Genomic DNA, 21,883 nt, shown 5'->3' with positions numbered 1-21,883 from the left:
TTGAATTAGTAAGCACTTTTTCAAAGTTTCATCTTCTGACTTGTTACCAGGGAAGTGTAATTTATTCAGAATGAAAGAACTTTTTTTTTTTTTTTTCTCTCACATATTTAAACGTAAGTCAAAGTAGTGAAGCCAGGCAAATTCTACATGGGTAGTTTTACACAGAAGAGTTCACATTTCTGAAAGAAATCATTCCAGAATATTCTTCATTTCAAATTTTAATTTGGTCTTTGTAAACACTAACTGCTTAGCTTCAGTTTATTTCATGGATTTATAGAACTTGAAATACAGATTTCAGTTAGGTAGCAATATAACAGTTTTATATCCTGAGCTTATATTAAGAAAGCTATCACTAAAAATGGCATTAAAATCTATCAAAAATAGTATTGCTTACATGTCTCACACTTGCTTAACTACACCTTGTAAATATTTTAAATAATTAGAAATTTTAAATGTTTTCCTTTTAATGGATATTGTGGAAGTGATGACAGGTTACTTTTCAGTACTGTTTGAAAAACATTACTTAGATTGTAAAAGGACTTGCTTATATCTGCAGATATTTAGTGATTTACACTACTACTTTTTTTATCTCCCTCTCTTCCCTTTGTTTTTTCTAAACAGAATTTTTTGCTTTTGCTCGAAAAGGCCAGTAAGCTTGCGTTTTGCTGGGCCTGTCAGAGTAGTCTGTGAAATCCCAGGGTCTGCAGTTTACAGGGTGAAAGCCACTGTTAATAATTTCAAAGCAACATATAACCTAATGGATATAGTACTATACCAGCAGTTAGGAAACTCAGAGCACAGATACTCCCTGTAGCCAAGAAGCTTCTTAATTTCCATATTGTCTCTGTCACAGAAGAATTAGAGAGGATCATCAAAACAGTCTTTTTAGACCTTGTAGAGATCTTCCTTTTTGCTCTTGTTCATGTATACTGTAAATACCTATGTTGAGTACTTCCTATGTGTGTGTTTGGGGTTTTTTCTATTACTATTATTTCAGTTTCACTTCAGTCTGGTTTTGTTGTTTGTTTTCTGGGGTTATTTTCCTTCTTTTCCTCCCAGGACATGGACGCTCTGTGGCACTCCTGAGTACCTTGCCCCAGAAGTTATACAAAGCAAAGGCCATGGAAGAGCTGTGGATTGGTGGGCCCTAGGAATTCTTATATTTGAGATGTTGTCAGGGTAAGTGATAATGATTACTATATCACAGCAATATTATGTAATACAGTGATGCAGGATTCTTTACCAGTTTTGTTTATGATGTTCAGAATAGCGATTAAGGGCTAAATTTATTATTGATATACCAGTTTCATTTCTGCCTGTAAAGAAACGAATTGGGAAGCTGTACAAAAGAACATCTATAATTGTTGTTATGGGAACTTTTTAGTTCTTTTGTTTTTGTTGGTTTTGTTTGGGGGTTTCTTAGCTTTAACAGCTGCTTTTTTACTTACCTGTTTTGGAAATTCAAGTTTTGTTGAAGCTTAGATTTTTATACATAAAATCCCTTCTATTTAAAGGGTGAGGAAGAGGACTACCAGTTTTCTTTGAAATTTCTATCATTAATTTATAGCATCGTGAAATATTATTTGCAGTGGGAGCATAGTGGCAAGTAGGAAGACTTTTATTAGTATGGCTTGTATTATTACTGAGCACTGGTTTTCTTTAAACCAAAGTAAAAAGAACAGGGAAAAGCTTAAAAGGTCTGTTTGGAAATCAGTTTGCTCAAATGCTACTTTTGATGTTTTGAAATTTGCTTGATAAGCAATGTTTCCAAAAGATATAAATTCAAATTGCAGACTTTCTGTCATTAATAAAATCAACTGTTTCTGACTTCAGGTATTAGGTATATAAAAGTAATTGTTTTCGTTTGCGCTGATTTCAGAAAAGAAATATTGTTTTCAGTAAAATTAATAACTGGTTTATGGAGAACATGACATTATGCTTGTGTACTGAACAAGGCAGCTGCATGTTTTTCCATATTTTTTTTTTCTTGACTGTATCTTTTGAAGATACTTGCAAAAAAAAAAAAAAAGAAAAAAGTGGAAATTTTGAAAGAAATTGGTCTTGCCATGGTTGGTGCAGTAGAACAAATGTAGGTGAAAGCAAGGCTTTCATAACTTCAGAAGAAATTTGATCAGTTTTGGTTTCATGGTTGCTAGAACTTCTTTTTAGTGCCAGGCCTGGCGTGTTTTGTGCCTTCTTGCTCCCTGAGTGTGTGTCAGGTCACCTCTGTGGCCTTTCATTCTGGATCTGCAGCCCCCTAAAGTGGTCAGAACAAAAACATCCTTGCATTGATTTGTTCTTCCTTTTCTCTATACACTGCTGTCAGTTCAGGGTAACTTTGAGGACTCCTCCGCTGTTCGGACAGCTCTGTCAGATTGCCCGAGCAGACGGGTCTCCTGATGGATGATCACTTCAGAGCGCCGGTCTACCGCGTGCGTTTGCTGAGAAGGGCATCCAACAGCATCAAAACTTTATCCCAGGACAGCATTGCTGCCCACTGCTTGCTTTCCTAATGTCCTGAAGGTTTGCATATGCAGTTACTTTGAATCTCAAGGCAATTTTTGGACAGAAAAAGTATTAAAAATGGACTAATAGTTCCCTACTGACACAGGCAGGCTTGGCTGACTGGTCTGATAAAACATCATTATTTATATAGGCTGATCTGTGCAGCGGCCAGGCTTTACCTTTCTTTTACCACTCCCTGTAATGGTGAGCAGCCCAAGTTGCTCAAGAAAAGTCTTCTCTGAGGGATCAAAGGAAAGAGAGAGTCCCAGCAGCCTTGTTGCCACTAATCTTAGTCCTAGACAGCATGAAGACTGTAGATAAAAGTGTCTGGTGCTGTAACATGAGCACAGGTGCTGCAGTCTCCCAGCTGCAGTCTGAGTGATTTACCTTCCTGCCATGAGTTTCAGTGGGACCCTTCTCTGGTCTGTGTGGTCTCGGCATAAGTGGATATTGGGCATTTTTCCTTTCTGCGCCTTGCAGAGATGTTGATATGGTTCTTTCTACTAGAGTAGTCATAGAAACATGGTTTCCAAAGTTAACATACTGACTGCAGGTGATAGCCAATCGAGATCTTATCTCTGGAGACACTGAGACCTCAAGACTGCAGGGCACTGAAGTATGACTGGTATATATTCTTCATTAAAAAAAAAAAAAAAAAAGAAGCAGCTGTAATCATTTCTATATAGGATCTTTTGTGTCCTGACACTATCTGGCTCAAGTGATGAGATCTGGATTCCCCCAAGCTTAATATAAACACTTCGGCTATAGAGATTCTTAACCAACAGATATAAATTACACATTTCTAAAAGGCAACTGAGATCTTATATGGACTGATTGACAGAGCAGCTGACTGCTGCAAGTGATTTTTGTAACTGTTTTTACTACAGTATTTGCAGTATTTGTGTAGACATGAGCCTCCTAATGACTGGATGCTTCTTTTTATTTTTCAGTGTTGGGATGGAGTCCCTATCCAGAGCTGGGATAGGGACTGCACTAGAGTTTGTTTGGGTTTTTTTTGTTTGTTTGTTTGGAGGTTTGGTTTGGATTTAGGTTTTTTTGGGGAGGGGAGAAGGGGGAGATGTTGTAGATTGCTACTACTTGTTTAGGATTTTTCAGATTCTGGGGTTTGGGCGTCAAAAGGGGACAAGGATTGTGGCTTGTGTGTGCTTTCTTTAGGAGGGCAGGTCGTCTCACTGTCACACAGGGCATACGCTTTTAGCATTTTCTCAGATTTTAGTTGTTGCTGAAAGCAGTGTTCTAAAATGCTTTTCCTCACCAACTCGAGATGTGGCTTGATATTTACTATCAAATTTTTAATGCAAAAACAGTCCTAGGTAACTATATCCCTTGAAGTTCAAAGAAGATTTAAGAAATACGAAAATTATTTGAAGGTGAACAAAACCTGACTTTAAGACTAAGTTATTGTCTGCAAGTAAATTACTAAAAACATTTGGTAGTTATTTCCTGAAGTTACTCTCTCTGAACCCCAAAAGCAATTGGAAGGAATTGTGAGATGTGTGCATAAGGAAATGGTCTCTTTAAAAACAAACAAACAAAACCACACTTTCCTGTCTGCAGTGTCTTATTTCTCTAGTTTAATCTCTAGAGGCCAGTGGAATTCTAGTTCTGCACATTAGATTTAAGGCAAGGCCCCATTTAGGTTTAAGATAGTAAAATATAGGAAGGGAAAAGAACAGGGAGAACCAGGGGTGAGAAGAAATCTTTACAGAACAGATTAGTAATATTGAATTCATAGGGTTAATCTAAACAAGCTAAACAAACTGTCAATAGAAAGAGTTGAAAGTGCTATTTATTTTGAATAAATGTGTTCTGCTACATACAATCTGCTATAGAGGAAAACATACTTGTTACTTAATGTTAGATCTGTTATGTCATAATTGTACTGTCATCAGATGTGTAGCTAACAGAATTTTCTCATTTAATGAGGGCTTTGTGTTTCTTGTTTTTGCTTTGGTGATCATATGTGATGTGCTCATCTGTCATTTTAGGTTGCTAATGGTTCCTGTCTACGGTTTCATATATTCTCAGACCTGTGTGTTTTCCCTTGAGGTTTTACAGCTTCTCTTCTCCTGTGATAAAACTATCTGCTACCTTTGAGACCAGTGTCAGTGCCATTGTTATGCATCAGCTGGTAAAAGGAATGGTTTGCAGCTGTTGTCCCATAAACAGAGAGATTTTTTTTTTTTTTTTTTTTTTTTTTTTTTTTTAGCTTCTTTTCAGTTGGTGGAAAAAAGGCAGCTGGTTGTATTTGTGTTGTGGTGTGAAAACAGTCTGAAACTCAAGGGGAATTTTGTTGATTTATTAAGTAGCTTCCAGCACAATAGTTGCGTTGTTTTGTCTTAAATCTGTGCTGTGTTGAAGACGGACATTTACATAGTATCAAATTTAAGTTATTTGGTTTGTCCTTAAGAAAATTAATCTTTCGAACCTATTTTCATTTTGCATACAGTTCAAAAGCACTTGGGGCAGTATTGTCATTAAATGATTATATATCCCAGTGTAATTTAAATTTCTCTCAAGAATTCTAGACAAGGTAATTTCAGATTTTCAAAGTGGGAAAGCAAAGAGGAATTTAAACATACATAAATATGTAAAAGCTTATACATACTTATTCTTCTTGATTTCACACCTCAGCAGTGTACAGATTGTTTGGAGATAGAGGGGAAGAAAACTCCTGCATTTCATATCAATCTGCTCACTGCAGCAGGCACCTTTTTAATATATGGTTGTATTTAGCTAATAAAAGCTAATTGCTTTATGCATTTAAAGATGCTAATAAGTAATAACAAATACAAAATTGGAAATTGAGTGTACTGTCTGTCAACTTGTTTTGGAGAATGTGAAGAATGTAATGTTGCCTTGACTGAAAAAGAAACTTTATATGGTAGTCTCCGGTGTGGAAAAATTTTATTCTTGTTAAATATCTATCATGTTTTCGTTGTTCTTTAGTGTCAAAGCAGGAATTTATAAAAATACATATATTTTTACTGAGAGTCCTGTATTTTTGTTTCCTTCCAGCTGAGACTATTCAGTCTCAAATGTTCTTCAGTCTTTCCTTAACCAGATAATTTTGCCATGCTTTCTGTGCTTTGAAGTATTACTTTTTTTTACCTTACACATAAAGACAGCTTTATTTAACTATTATGATGGAATTTGGTATTGTCTGTGGCTGAATTTTACAGTATTTCAAAATAAATAATAATCCACTTGACCATCAGCTGAATAATGAAGAAATTAGTACTTCTGAAAACACTTACACAGGGGCAATAATGTATAGTACTTGTTGAGAAATAAGCTAGTTTGAGTAGCATAAAATTCAGGAAAGAATGTGAAATGAAGAAACATTGTTTTCACCCTTTGTTTATGCCACCAATGATTTCCAAAGCCACCAGCACTGTATTTGTCTGTGTATGAATGCTAAGTTCTTGTAGAAAGTAATCATAAAATGTTAGGGAGATAGGAAAATATTTTAAACACTAGATTGTAATAGTGGTTGGACATTATTAATAATGATTGATATTCCTTCTATTCTGTAGGGGGTTTGAGACAGAAACATAGCAAGAGGGATGCTTTGGTCATGTTACGGAAGTTAAGGTGGGATTGAGACTAGTGACTGAGTAGTTAGTTATTCCATTCCCCTAAAAGTGTTCCTGTGGTAACTTCTAAAAAGGTGACTGCCGCTCTGAAAACCTGTTGTCTCTTGGGCTAAGCCACTTATACCGATTCTCCTGATGCACCCATACTCTGAGCCTCTTGCAGTAATCAGGGTATGTATTATACTAGTAAAGGAAGCCCACCAGAAAGCTTCACTCTTACTGTAGCTGTAGCACAAGAAGTAGTCTCTCTGTTAGCTCATAACTTCATGAAGGAACTTTATAGAAAATACTAAGTCTAGAATTTTAATTGCATCTTGATTTACTGATCATCTGGGGAAGATTATGAAATAAGTACTTTATCTGTCTGACACAGGAAGACAGCTGCACTTTGAGAGAATTTCATCTTCTGAACAGTCTGTCTCTTTCAAACCTTCTCTTAACAAAACATATACTTGAATTTAAGAAGTACAATAAATAACAGAACCGGACAATCTATTCATATTAGGGTCCTTTGACACTTCAGATAGAAACTAGTAAATAAGGGTATGCCTGTAGCTACAGAACAAGATCAAAAACGGTAATACTGTTTTGGAAAGTATACCCTTGGGTTTTATAGATAAAGGCAAAGAAATTTTTGCTTTAACAGTGAAAATTTGTTTCCTAATTTATATTTTTACTGTATTAATTTAATTCATTGTGTTCCATATAAAAATGTTTTCTGTTTTGCAGTAGCAGCCTTCACTTAAGTTGCTCTTCAAGTTAGTATTTGTTTCCTGATGCCCTACCAAAAAAAAATAATGTAATCAATGATTTCTGAAGGGAATTACTATAACATAATACTTGTTTATAAGATTTTTAGAAATTCATTTTCTAACCTCTAAAAATTTGATGTATTAAAATAGGTTTCCTCCATTTTTTGATGACAATCCATTTGGTATATATCAGAAGATTCTTGCTGGCAAAATAGATTTCCCGAGGCATTTGGATTTGTATGTAAAGTAAGTCCATGACTCCCAACACTGTCTTTCATATTCTAACCACCTACTGAGCACTGTTTCTAAAGGGTCTTCATAGAAGACCAGATAGCAGATTCTGGTTTTCTAAAACACCACGTTGGAAAATATTTTATATTACGTTTACTCTTGCAGTCCAAGTAAAATTATGTTTGCTAGACTCCAAGCTGGAGATATGGTTGTATGATAATATCTGCCTGTCTTACTTTTCTGCATGTTTTGGAATATTAAATGCTTTTCCACCTTGCACAAAGCTTACTGGTAACAGGTTGGTGCCTGGAAGAAAGAAAAGAGGAGAAACGTGAGGAGATAATTTAATATGAGTAAAAATTTGGAGAGCAGGAAGTGAACACCGAACTATTCCTTTGTATGCCTACATACCAGTAAATTACTCACAACGTAACTGCTTGAATGACCTCTCTGATACTTCAGAAGTTCCAATGTAAAATTGACTTCCACTTCTCATAGTAGGGCCCCAGTTCAATATGCAGTCTTATATATGCATGTGTGGGTTTTATTCATAGTATTTTGCAATCATTACAGGTATATTGCAGATGAAATGCTTTTTTCCCTATTTAAAAATTCCTATTTAAATTTTTAAAATCGAAATAACTGTTAGTAAACATTAGAACAGAGGAGATTAAATTTTAAGCATTATGTTTCTCCTCAGAAGCAGAGATGATTGAGTGGGCAAGGACAGGAAGTTAATCTTACATTCCCGGGTTAAATCGTTGAAGGTGTTTTGCAGACCCAAGCTTAGAGATGGCACTTGCTTACTGTCACCACTAGGTAAATAGATAAAATATTGTATGACAAATCTAATGAAATATGTCCAACTTTCTCTGAACTTTTATGAATTCTATTACAAAAATAATTGGGGAGGATTTTTTTTAAGCCTCCATTGAATCATCAGGTGCTCTGAATCAAACATGTCTACATCACCTTAGGCTGATTAGTATCTTATATTTGTGTCTGTTCTTAACAGGGTTCCCTTACTATCACAATGCTGTTTCCAATTTAGTGTAGTCTCATTGTCTGATCTTCCTAACCCAGGCTGTCTTAGGAAGAAAACTGAGTATCTCACATAATATTGTGTGCACTAAAGTATAAGAGTGTGACCAGAAGGTGAACAGCTCAAATTAGGTTATTAGCACTAGCAATTTGTCTAACACGGTGAAAGCATTTAGAAGTAGAGATGCTGTTACCTTCAGTTTGTGCTCGACTTTCACAGACCAACACTGATTTCTACTATCCAGAAGATGCCTGATGCTGTGAAGTTTCCTAGTTTTGGTAGTAAGCATGCATATGCAGGTTTTGCTCTTTAATGTAGGCATGACTGCCCATGAATTGTAGCATACATTAATCAGCGTAGTTGTTGATATACCTCTCTCCCAGCTTTTCTTATCCAGATGTTCTTCCAGTGTGTGCTTGGTAGTTCATTCCCATTACATTCATGCCTTTAAGGGATCTCATGGGATTCTAGCTTGGGCTTTCTTGCTTTCACACCTTGGTTTTGGGTGATCTCATTCATTTGCGTGGCACCTGCTTTCTGAAGTGAGTTGTTAGCATAACGTATCTCACTTGTTCTGTCAACCCCTCTTCCTTTTTTTAAACCACGATATGCAGAACTAGATAGTCTTTGACATCTCTGCACCATTAGCTTAAAGCAAGTGCCAAGATTATTTTGTCCTAACAAACAGACAGTCTGCTTCGTACCTTACTTGTATCCCATTTGCTTTCTCTCTCTTCTTCCTATCAGTCTGTACCTCACCAAGGATGAAGACTGTCTTGGGTCCTGTCACATCCAGGCTATGTCTGAAGTATTAGTGCTATACAGTGTTTATAACAACTGAACTGTAACTCTGCTTTGAGGCAGCAAAACTATTTTCCTTTCTGAGAAAACTTTTCTACCTAGATGTACTACATAAACTTACTGGCTGACATTTTTCTACCTGCCTGCCCTCTGTTACCCTCTCACACTTTCTACCTTTTGAATTTGTACCGCTTTTGCTTTCCCCCCTGCTTCATGATGTTCACTGCCTCTTGCTGTGCTGTGTAACTTCTGGCCTGAGCTAGAATCTCTTCGTATTGCTCTCTACTGTGTCACTTTTTTTAGCCACCTTGCAATTTGGTCAGATGCTTTCTCCACGTCCTTTGTGCTGTACACATGAAGTCCTTGACACATCTGACCATTAGTTCATATCTCTTCTCAACAGCAGCTTCTGCCATGATGATGATGATAAATTAACCAACTGGAAATTCCAAAATAAGACTGTCAGCAGAGTTTTGTGTTACGTCACTTACGATAAAATCTAAGTATTAATTATGCTCTACCTATTTCTTTGGCCACTGATGAGTTCATAAGTTATTTCTTTATATTTTTCTTTTTTTTTTTTTTCTTCATTTTTGTAAGCTTTTTTTTTTTTTGCAAAGACAGTTTTGGAAAATACCAAAAATACACCAGTACTACAGCAGTTTAATGATTGTTGGTCTGGAATGACCTTGATGTATAATTTAATTCCCTAAATACATACAGAAACATATCTGTTGGATTGACTTTAACATGATCATTTCTAAATTATTCTTTAGAAACTGTGTAATAAATAAGCACTAATCTGTCTATTAATTGTTCAAATTTAATGGATATTTGTTCTACTGAATGCAGCAACTGGCTTCATCTGTAGTGACAACACAGTATCACTGAGCAAATTTATCCCTTAACGGTTCTTGTCTAAGATAAATTTTTGAAGCAAGCCAAGAATGATCCATTGAATGTTTTCTGGTTATATAAGAATAGGAAACTCCATGATTTTTCTTTAGCCGTACAGCCTGTGAAGCTATTTCTGGGCTTCTGGATTTCTTTTCAGTCCTACTTCTGCTTTAATCTGTGGTTATAACCATTCTTGTAGCCTTCTCTGTAAGAAATAGTCTTTTCCACGAAGAACTAGAAGCAGGTATTTCTGCGAAGGTGACTGTAAAAGGTGTCAGTCACATGACTTAATCTAATCCAAACTTTGATTGGCTGGAATGATCATGAGAGTTTTAAAAATTGCTTTCTACCTTGACTTTTATTCTCTTTTTATCTGGTAATAGAATATTTTTCCAGTTGAATTTTAGAACTATATTCCTGCCAAATACAACAGCTTTTCAAACAGTCTAGCACATTCACTCAGTTCACATATTCTTTGGGCATACGCTTTTGTGATTTCAAGGATAGTAGGTATTACAGTTAAGGGTGGAAAGAGGCAGGTGTGTCATTAATATGTTTGCATTCTTTTCTGTAAATAAAGCTGTTGTGTTTTTTTTAAACCTTCTGCAAAGTTTAAAATTGGTATTAGCCATACTCTGTAGATCCCCTGCATTTCATGCAACATTGCATCTCTCAGGCCTATTTGAAGCTGTAGAAGAAAGAAGGATGGCTAAACTTTTGTTCTTTCTTGTCATTGGTACTTTATGCAATGAGACCAGAATGCTGCTATTCTAAAAGTAAATAGCAAAATAATCATTGAGATAAAAAGTAACTGCTTATAGAAATGTGAAGCCAGATTTTTCTCTCAACTGATAAGTAATAAAGCTGACTCAATGAATTGTGATACTTACTTTGATTTATGTTAGGTTTTTGGTGCTTAATATTTAAAGTACTTTGTTATTAAAATGGAAGTCCTTTATGTGTCTGAACTTAGGTTCATCTTTTAAAATGTTGACTTAGATTTATGTAGAACCGTTGAATAAACTAGAATGTCAGAGGAGGCTTTTCATTTTCAATTAAATTAAAGCTCATAGGTGTTACTAGTTTTAAGCAGATGACTAGAGCACTTCCACAGTTTTTTTGAGTATTTACCTGCCACAGAATTTCAATGTCAATGTATAAAGTTGGGGGTGTGGCTTTTTCTGTATTTTTGTATATATTAGTGCTCTGCCAAATAGGGTTGAGATCCATTTCGAGATTTGGAATGCCCAATAAAATACAAAAATGCAGAGAATATTATGACACTGCTTGGTGGGGCAGGGGAAGAGAGAGGGCGGAAGTTCTTCTCCTTTGTTTCTTGCAAGTTCCTTTTCGAGTAGGTTATTCCTTTTTATCATTCACTCTTAAGCGTCCTAAAATATGAAGGAAATAAATGGTCAAATTATATACCGTATTAGCTAGTCAAAGGGAAATATGCTCATATTCTGTAAAATTTGTATGACAGTCAAATATAAATTACTTCTGTTTAACAGAGAACGTGTTTCCTTTACTACAGAGACCTTATTAAGAAGCTGCTTGTGGTTGACAGGACAAGACGATTAGGAAATATGAAGGTCAGTATAAAATGTTAGGCGTAATGCAGAACATAGCACAAGGTTGAAAGAATTCTGTAGGAAATACGTAGGAAAGCTCTTTTGTGGCTTTTGTTTTTACAAGCATGAAAGAGGTATATTTTTCCCATATATTACTTAGGTTATACAGTCCTAAATGCAGAGTTTAACTGTGTATTTCTGGAAATCATTCTCCTGTTTGACTGGATTATCATGAAGGATAGCATTAGTTTCCCTCTCTCCTCACCACCGCCACCCCACCCTACCCCCAAAAAACAAACAAGCAAACAAACAAAAAAAGAAAAAAAGAATAACCAACCAACCAAAAAAAAAAAACCAAAAACAAAACAAAAAAAATGAAAAAAAAAAAAAAAAAAAGCACAACAAACAAACTAGCTGTTGACTGATTGATTTGAAGACTTACATCAGACCAGAAACAGGGCGCTAAGTCCTGTAGAACAGGGCGCTAGCAGATTTGGTTCTTTCTTTGGAGTTGTTTAATCCCAGAAGGAGCACTAATCAAATTTGAATCTTAGAAATTACTTTAAAGAATATAAGGGTTGTTGTAGTACCATGATGTTTGGTTATTGCCCGGATAGTTTGGTGGTGGGGCTGTTAAGCACAGTTAAACAGTCTTCTACCAAGAAGAATTATTCATCAGATTCTGAACAGACTTCTGAAAGCAATAGCTTATTATTCAAAAGTACACTTGTGTCTCAGGTAGCGTTCCAGCCTCACTCAGAATTAGCTCTATACCTGTGTTACGTCGGTGAGGAGGACAAAGCAATCCTGTGAATTCCATGAGACGTCTTGATGTGGTACTACTTGTAATGCCAAGATGATGACAGCTGTATGACAAGCTTATCTGACCCTGCAGCTGTGCTGTAGCTATGGTTGGTAGTGCAGGGAGAAGTTAGCTGCATGTGAACTAACTCAGGTACTTTAACAGGTTAGCCAAAGCACCACACAAAACTCAATGTAGCTTAATTTACCCTTTGGCAGAGTAAATTAATCCTATATTCATTGACTTGTTGTTGTTGTTGTTGTTACAGCATTGCAGATACCTAAATTAGCTTGTGTAATCTTTTAGTTCTTTAGAGTCAGATAAAATTTCCATTTCCCTGGGCAGGGGAGATTAGAGGTTTGCTTTTTTGCATATAGGTGAAGAAGGTAAAAGATGCACAGTCGTCCAAGTTCCTTGAACATACTGATATAAGTCTAGATGCTAGAACTTGCTTTCCAAAGTTCCTTTCCAGAGCCTTTCACTGCACAAACTTAGACTGGTAAAAAAAGCTAGGAAATAAATGTTTTCCATACCCTTCAGAATGCTTTGCAGTGTTTTTCAGGGGGCAGGGTGGCAGCAGGAGGATTAAACCAAAACTTTCATAAAACTGCAAATTTAGAAAGCTATTGACCAGTGAAAACTTTTTATATATTTTGTCAGTTTTGAAGGAAAACAAAATCAAATGCAAACTTTGGTTTATTAAAACATTGGTTCTAGGAAATGTGTTTGGCTAACTTTTGTGGGGTTTTTTAGTATGTGGTTGTTTTGGTTTGTTTGGGGGTTTTTCCATACAATTGTCTAAAATGTCAAAATTAAAAATACTTCTAATTAGAAGCAGGATTTGGGTTGGGGCAGTAGGTCAGTCTTAAGTCTGATCTTTTTCCATAATCATAGTTGGTTTAAAAAAATGTAAATCCCATTGGGCATTTTCTGGTGAAGCATTTAATGAGATCTGCTTTTGAGGGAGTTAGGTGATAAATTGCTCTTTGTTGCCTCTGTGGCTATGAGCATGCATAGTCCCACTCCATATAAATCTGAAAAAAAAAAAAAAAAAAAGTGTGGTATGCTTCGTTTTGTGGAGCTGCATGTGATATGAGTTCGAGTGCTGTGCATTAAAACTGTTCTGTGATCAGGCCTGAGACAGAGAAACAGCTGTTTTTCCCACTGCTTAAATGCCTTGAGGATGAGTTTGTGTTTGAACCAAGCTTCAACCTAGGTGGAAAAAAAAAAAAAAAAACAAAAAAACAAAAAAAACCCAGACATTTTCACTCTTTATGTACATAATCAAAGCAGATCATGAGCAGATCAGCTCAGAGAGAATAATCACTACAAGACAAATGCACCTTTAACTGTAGATCTAAAATGTAAACAAATGTTTTTTCTATATATACTTTTGTAACAATACTGAGAACCTCTTGACGACACTAAATGTCTGTAATATTTGACAGAACTGCGTGCTTCCCAGCCATGATTTTTATTTAAGACACCATCAACCCTGTTATTTTTTTTTATTAGTGTGAGAATTAGGAAGTATATCTGAACAAGAGTCATTCTCTAAGATGTTGGAGAAAACAGAAGTGACTAGAACTTCAGTGACTGGTTTTGTGGGTATTTTAAAGCCTATTCTTCATCTCTCTTGTGTCAGAAGAATGTGGCTAAAAAGAAAAAAAAAAAAAAAAAAAAAAGAAATTTGGATCTTATTGCTGTAACTCAGGATCTGCTAGGGAAATAAAACTATGGATTTATCCTGTAGAATCTTTTAATTATTATCACCTGAGAAAAAACTCAAGGTTAGACGGACCATTATTCTGCCTTCATACCACAGTCCTTACGATGAAATACATGGTTTGGCATACATATAACTTACTAAATATTTATTTTGATTTTTTTCTTTAAAGAATGGAGCAGATGATGTGAAGAGACATCGATGGTTCAGGTCTATAGATTGGGATGCTGTACCTCAAAGGAGACTAAAGGTACATTCTGCAAAATACTGTATAGGACATTGCAACAAGAAATTGTTCATTTCTGCTCATCTGTTTCATCTGTTGAGGTTTTGTTGCCTGTTGTGTCTGTGTGTTCATATGCATGTATAAGTACAAGTGTATATGCACATATCAATAATTACATGCATTTTTGCCCTTTTACACTGAAGAATTAATTATATGAATGCCTACTTGCATTGTTGTCTATGTTCAAAATGTCTAAAAAAAACATCCTGCTTTGTTTTGCTGAAGTTGATCAGTTAATACAATATTTAATTTTCAGTTTTAGGGTTTGTTAAGTAACTACTTATTGTAGGTGATTTTTGTGGATAAGGGGGATTGGTGGTTTGGTGGCTTGATTTTTTTTTTTTTGTTGTTTTTTTTTTCCCCTTGCCTTTGTATCTGTGGAAGTATTTTACTCTGCAGTTTAAATGTTTGAGCCAAGTTCAATTCAGGTAAATTCTTTAATAAAATGTAAAGCATATGGGAGTAGGAAGAATCGGGAAGGTGAGAGAGAAGGATTTATGAATGTAATTCTGATATACTTTTTAACAGCACTGAATTCTAGTAATATATGAGGGCAGATGTTTGCAAAAGCTGTCAACGCTACAAAATGGTTTTTAAAGTGCTTTGGAAGTAAAACTGCCTTCTTTCTTTCCTTCCTCAAAGTTCGAACTAGTACATTTTTTTACAGCAGCGATTTTCAGTAATATAGGTTGCCATATGCAGTCAGTCAAGTACCAATTAAATGTTTGGTTTCCATTTCTTTGCATTAGTTTCTTACAATGAATTTCTGGCTATCTATCTTAGATTGAGTTCTTGCACAGTAGATGAGATTAAAATGTTCTTGATGTATTCTTGTAGACAACATCCTAATACAAAGCTGTAGGTGACTTTTTTTCTTAAAAAAAAAACAAAACAACATTGTTTTAAATGTGTGGGTTAGGGGCTTTTTTTTTTTTAGTGATTACTACACCCAGTTGATATTTTATGTAGATCTATTGTAATGAAGTCACTTTTTTCAAATTACATACTATAACTTCTGGTCAGGCAAATCTGCAAAGAACACCAACTGGTTGATAATATGTTTTTTAAGTATTTAAACTCTGAAGTTTATGACAAACTACTGTATTACCAAATAAATATAAACCAGATAGTATTAAAAATTGGATGTTAGAGAGAGAAAGCAAAAATCTCAGGTCTAAACATCCTTAGTGTTGTATTTTCATTTAAAAAAAAAAAAAAAAAAGAGTCACCTTGGCATTCAGATTATTATGAATTCAAAACTTGTTTCTTAATCTTTGTGATGGTTACATTAAGCTGTTGGAAGATGAGCTGCTGCTTAATTGTGCTTCAGAGAAAGGATGTGAATTGGGTCAGAAATTGACTTCATTATTTCTAGAGGCAGCTATATTCTTCAGAATTAGTTTAACAATCTTTTATTTCACACTGATTAAGAGATTGAAAATACAAAATAATGGATACATTTCTCCATTTTCCCAGTAAAAAGTGTGAATTGACTTATTGTAAAAATGAAGCATTGATTCATAGCCCTGACAGGATCTTACATAACAGTGTAATATAAATAATAGTAGTGTCTGAAAGAGAGAAAATAATCTTGTTAATCTAAAATAGAGGATTTTCCTTTCTCTCTCTTTTTTTTTTTTTTTTTTTTTTATTTTTTTTTATTTTTCTCTTTTTGTGTGTCACTTCACAGAACTGGTTTTCCTGCCAAAAAGCTTCCAGGGAGGTGGGAGTACCAGGCATTGCCCACAGTGGAGCAGATAGTCCTTTGGAGCAGAGCAGATTCTGCACATTTCCTTACGCATCTGGGCAGTGTACTGTGACTGCCAAATGCAAAAGTAGGACTTGACTTTTGGCTGAAGCTGAGAAGTTCCATCCCTCAGGGCCCCTTTCTTTCCCATTGAAAACCTGCTGATGGTGGTGTTTCAAACTGAGAGGCCTAAAAGTTCAGATAAGATTGCAGAGCTAGCAGGAGCCAGACTTTTATCTTTTTGAGGACGTGCAGAATAACATTTTGCTGTACTTCATAGTTCTGCCTGTGGCATGACTTTTGCTAGCCAGTTAGGTGATCATCTGTAAGGTTTTCTCAGCCGAAAGTGTTTTGTTCACAACAACATCTCTCTATCCCCTGAAAAGGGTATAGAGAGATGAATGTCCTTAGACAGAAGAAAAGGGGTTTTTTGCCCTACGTTAACCTCTGCAACTAATGAAATACTCCAGAAAGGAGCTTTATCTCATAGTCTGTGGCCAAAATGGCAGAGTAACCTCCATGCTAGATAGAGGACAAGGAAAAACTACAGGTACTGTGAGGCTGGTGGGCAATACTAGAAACCAAAGGATCCTCTAAGGAAAGAAATAGAAAACAATTATTTCTCTTCACACCTCCAAGTTTCCTTAAAAAGATCCATTTGAATTGAAATGCTTTTACAGACATCCTTGTGAAATGAGTTTTTACAGTGCAGCAGTTTCTTTACCTGCCTGAGTTTATTGCTAGGCTAAGAATAAGCATAATAGGTAGTGTGAGGCATACACAAGTTAGTCAATTCATCCTTCTTAAAAGCAATCAATCTATTTGAAATAAATGAAAATGAGGTTTTTTTTCTTCACTTAGAAAGTAGTTATCCACACTGCTATCAAGACTCTTTCTTAGTTGAAAGAAACCTAATGTGATTACACTCCTGTTTGCTCATCAGCCACAGAAGAGGGGCGGAGTGAGGAAGGAGGGTGGCAGATTATGCTGTAACAGCACGTTCCTGGAAGCTTAGTTGTAGTAATTTGCAGTAGTTACCTTCAGTCTGTAAACCAGCTAGAACTTCAGTGCTAAATAAAATAGGTGTCTGTTTTGTAAATGTCTTTTAACCACAATATTTAACTGTGATATAAAAAAAGCGTTGGAATATGTCTGTGTCACTGCAAGCTTCTCTCTCTCATGCCATTCATTATGAGTGAAAAGCATGAACTCTTGTAAATATTGTACCCCCTTTGTTTAATCAATCTTTTACAGAATTTCTGCTTTAATATGATGGAAAGGAGCTCTCTGAGGAAACTGTACTAACATTTTTATTGTGCTCATTCTGTCTAGCCTCCTATAGTACCAAAAGTATCCAGTGATGGGGATACTTCCAATTTTGAAGCTTATCCTGAAGATGACTGGAACAAGACGCCTCCGGTACCCCCTAAAGATCTAGAAATTTTCAAGAACTTCTGAATGTGACATCTACACTGGGCAAGGTATGTCCAAATGTTACGAGTCCTCTTCAGAACGTTGTAGGTCTATGACAGCTATATGCAAAAATTATATTTTCTGATTCATAACTGATTAATACTTCCTTACAGCTCTTAGGGCCAACATGACTCACAGTAACAGATAGCATAAAGTAAACTGCTGAAATAAAATGGTGTAAAGCAGGCTTATGGAATGACAAAGGTAATTTCTCTTACAGGCTTTGATGTTCTGCAATGATGAATAGTTATTAGCCTACAGACATTTAAGTACTTCTGTCCTTAAAACTTTTAAAATAGTGTGCTAAAAGCAGATATCTAGATTGATTTGACAGCTAAGGCAATGTGATTGTTCTTGATTGCAATATTTTTATATTCAGAATGAAGAATTTAGAGGAACAAGACCATCAGATTAATTCTGTACCCTGGGTTCTGTCTCATAACTGTGATAGTCTGATACTTGTCATTCAATTCACATGTTCCACATTGTATTTTGTATTCCTTTTTCATTATTTTTTGTCTTAGAAACTGGAAGGAAATTGAAGTGCTAAGAGCAACTCTGAAGAAAAATGGAGTTCATACATAAATGAAGACTTCCTTTGTGGATAAGAGTGATACTGCATTCAGATATGCATATTTAGTATATAATAAATATCTAAAGAGTTGGAGGCAGGCAAGAATAATTTTTTGCTGTAAACATTTGACACTAGTTTAGTAAATTGTAATATCGATAGTCTGCTTTGAAGTAGACTCACTAAAATGGTATATTTTAGAATTTTTTTTTTAACTTATGCTTTAGTTAAGTTTCCTGCTATTACGAGATCCTTTTTGCCTAGATAACTCATAGACTTAATTTTATAAGTTCATACTAAACTTGTGTAATTAAAAGCACAAATTAGTATATATGTATATAATGAATACAATACAACTAAAGCACAGGAACTGTGCAAAGATGTAAATTTTTGTACTTTGCAGAGTCTATGATTTTTATTTTTCAAATAATGTTTTTCAAAAAGTTCTCTAGGAATAAAAATCTTAAAAGGATAAATGAGTTTTTCATCATCTTATATACATTTTATAATTCTTTGTAAAAAATAAAATTAATTAAGTTTTAAAAAAGATTTGTACCTAAATTTTCCAATGCCTCACACTTGCAACCATAGTACTTGAAAGCAGAAAGACAAGGGCATGTCTTATCGTTGATTAAGATGCATCTTAATGGCTAATTTATGAAGTTCTGTTACAGTGATGTCTCTTTACAAACCAGAATATTGAGTGGTTATACACTGTTTGAAATGAGATTCCTCACATGAAGACTCTCTGTAAAAATTGCAATTCAGTGCGTACTGATAAAAGGGCTCTAACTGGCTCTTAGAGGAGTTGTTCTCTCTCAAGCTTGCTGTCTTCTCCAAATGTAAAGCATGAGCCATAACAGACATTTTTCATTATTGAAATAGTTGTTGTTGAATGCTTGGCACTTCAGCATATCAGAGGGAAGACTGAGTTATATATTAGAGGTGGATTTTTCTGCTCCTGCTTTTGGAAATGTCCTAAAGTCCCTGCTGCCAGGAATTCTGTATGTACAGAGTTCAGACCTTAGATGTAAGGAGTCTCTTCCTTCATCCCGTACTGACATCTTTCTAGCAGCTTAAGTACACTGTATTTAGGAAGTATTTGCAATACTGCTTCATTTTAAGTATGTGCATATGTATGTATCTATGTATATGAATATACAAAAACATGAAGGTAGATTATATACAGGTCAGGAAGTTTTTTTTAGGGTTTTTTCATGTTACGTGTTGTGATACTTGTGTTAATAGAGGGGAATTGATTTTGAAGTGCTTCGATTTCAAAAAGTAATTACATCCTTTCAGATGTTGTGGTTTTAGATAACTTTTGGTGAAATTATGATACTTATACCAAAAATATTTTTTGATCTGAAATGCCGTAAGAAATATAGGCCAAAGATTAATTTTGCTAAACTAAATCCTGAATGTTTATGAATTAGGCATTCTAGTAATCACTAATGAAATTACCGTGTTTATAATTTTATGACAGGTCTGCAGCTGGAGTCTCCTCATGGAAAAGTGACCTCCTTTGTTTAGCTCTAAGCAGTACAGAAGCACTGTTGAGAACTTACAGTTTCTAGGGTATTAGATTTATTTCTTCATAAAGCAAGTCTAACTTTAAGAGATTGCATAACCCTTGCAAAAAATGCCCAATATGTAACAAAATCAAGATACTTCAAAGTGGTAATTCTGGAATATCACAGTCATATTTGTTATGCAAATGCCACAGGTTGATGGCCCCAGCTGCCACACAGTAAATGCTGTGTAGGAATGTATAATGAAATACAGGAAAATCCATGGAAAATGATCATTTTAACTTGGTAAAAATATCTTATCCTCTTGAAAAAATGAATCTGGTCCACTGTATTTGTATCTGTGGAATTAGCTATTCCAAATCAATCAGAAAAACTCAAGCACATAAAACACAGCTTACTTTGTCTAAGGGGAGCAAGCACAGTCCAGGGTTTTTTTTGATGTGTAAGCTTACAGTGTTTTGTGGAATCTGAGTACTACAAAACCAACTTCTTCTTAAATATGTACATACTGCAACAAGCAAGTGTGCTAATTTTTTTTTTTTCTCCAAATTTAAAAACTGCACTGTGTTTAAGTCTTCAAAGCTGAGGAAATTAAGTTGCATTTGACCAATGTGCCACATTGGTGGTTACAAGTTTTGAATGCTTGAACAGCATGCTTGAGATGGTGGCTTTTCTTTTTATCAATCTTATCCATTGCTGGCAGTGGATGCACTGACACTCATGATAGAGACTAAAGAAACTAATACAGTCTTACTAATAATGCTAATCCATTGACTTTACGTTGTTCCCAGAGCCATGTGTACATATGCCTAACTACTGACCTCGTCAACATGCTTTCTAGTACAAAAATGCTTTCAAATTTTTTTAAATTAAAATCCTTACCTAAAAAACAAAAACCAAAACATTTTTGAAGCATTATTTTAAATGATCAGTTATTTTTCTCTACAGTCTTGAACTTAATGAGCTGTTATTACCTGCCCATTTTATTTATTTGCACAAATGAGTCTGGTTTATTTTAAGTCTTTGCTGGCACTTCATGGCCCATTAATTTAGTTCTGTCTGAGTGCTCACGCAGAAGTCCCCGGATATACACTGCACTAAGGACTCTGGATTTATGGGTTTTTTTAAAGCAGATTAGTACACTTTTTCAATTTCTATTCAAGTATGGTATTCTCTGAAGTTCATTTTATTTTGGTTGCTTCTGTTAACATGTGGTTTTGCGTATAGACTGTTGCATAAGGACTGTTCTCTTCCAAGAGCTCATAGGCCTTTGGTATTCTGCTTCGGTGAACAAGAATGTTAAACATTAAAAAACAACCTTTATTTTTGAGTTTTATATATATATATTTTTAATTGCCCAATTTGAGGTTTTAAGTGATAAAACATGCATTGCAAACTCAATTGCCTTGTAACCAAATGATATAAATGCTTCATGATTTCAATGGAGAACATGCTGTAGATTTTCCTGTAAATTAGCTTGATCAATGAATATGTGTGCTACTGAGCTTTAACTAATGTGATCTTCCACTGTAGAAAGTCATTGTTAATGGATCAAATATAGGTACTAAAATACGTTTAAATGGATGAACAGGGATTTTGCAGTTTTGAAAGCAATTAAGATACGGCTGTTCCTCAGCCCATCTGCTTGCCATTCAGAAGAATTGTGATGCAGTGCTTCCTATGCTATAGAATTCTTTTTCAGCTTTCAATGACTGTAGCATGATTCCTTTTTGTACTGTACTGTGTACAGACTTTCCATGTTTTGCACTTTTCTATGGCAAACCTTGACTGCTTTATAAATACTCTGTTGTGTAGTAAATAGTGGTAGTGGTAGCAGGCATTTGTGTACTGCATAATAGGTTTGAACTGCTAGACTTGCGAGGCTAACTTGGAATAATGTTGTATGTTGCTGGTTGCTTGTTGTAGCTCACGTATAAGTACTGTTCAAAGTTACAAAGTCAGCCCTCATTGCACAATGAAAATCACTGTGATCTGTACATAAACCCTATTAAAATTTTATTGCTGTTTAATTTATGTAATATCTGTCAAATCTGGATTCATTTAATAAACCTTTATATCTTTTTAAATGTTTAAACCTAGTTTGTTTCCATTTATGTCGGAAGAAGCTAGAGGTTCTTCATCAAAAAAAATTATGAAGAGGAGTAGAAAAACAACTGTTCCTTCTTTTCAGAAGTTAAGTCTTTCCAGAGCAAGACACAAATAGTGGAACATCATTTCAGTTGACATGGAAGAAGCACCAGAAAGTGTGCTTTCAAATTCATTTCAGGTAGTGCACCAATAACGAACAGGGTTAACTCGGACTTCTCATT

General features: G+C 35.1%; 1 protein-coding gene across 1 annotated transcript in view; it reads left to right on the top strand.

The window, feature by feature from the left end:
* The window catches only part of PRKX (protein kinase X-linked), a 60,697-nt gene extending 39,057 nt beyond the window's left edge, over positions 1 to 21,640 (top strand). The window contains exons 4-9 of the mRNA XM_032994855.2: positions 1,060 to 1,179; positions 7,025 to 7,120; positions 11,380 to 11,437; positions 14,117 to 14,194; positions 17,310 to 17,458; positions 17,975 to 21,640. Coding sequence (XP_032850746.2) covers positions 1,060 to 1,179; positions 7,025 to 7,120; positions 11,380 to 11,437; positions 14,117 to 14,194; positions 17,310 to 17,435 — 478 coding nt within the window. The 3' untranslated portion in view covers positions 17,436 to 17,458; positions 17,975 to 21,640. The remainder of the gene's footprint in view (positions 1 to 1,059; positions 1,180 to 7,024; positions 7,121 to 11,379; positions 11,438 to 14,116; positions 14,195 to 17,309; positions 17,459 to 17,974) is intronic.
* Positions 21,641 to 21,883: the final 243 nt, after the last annotated feature.

This window comes from Tyto alba, unplaced genomic scaffold, assembly GCF_018691265.1.
Source record: "Tyto alba isolate M040663 unplaced genomic scaffold, T.alba_DEE_v4.0 Super-Scaffold_14, whole genome shotgun sequence".
Lineage (NCBI taxonomy): Eukaryota > Metazoa > Chordata > Aves > Strigiformes > Tytonidae > Tyto > Tyto alba.
The sequence above is the reverse complement of the archived record's forward strand: the minus strand, read 5'-3'. Positions and strand labels throughout refer to the sequence as shown.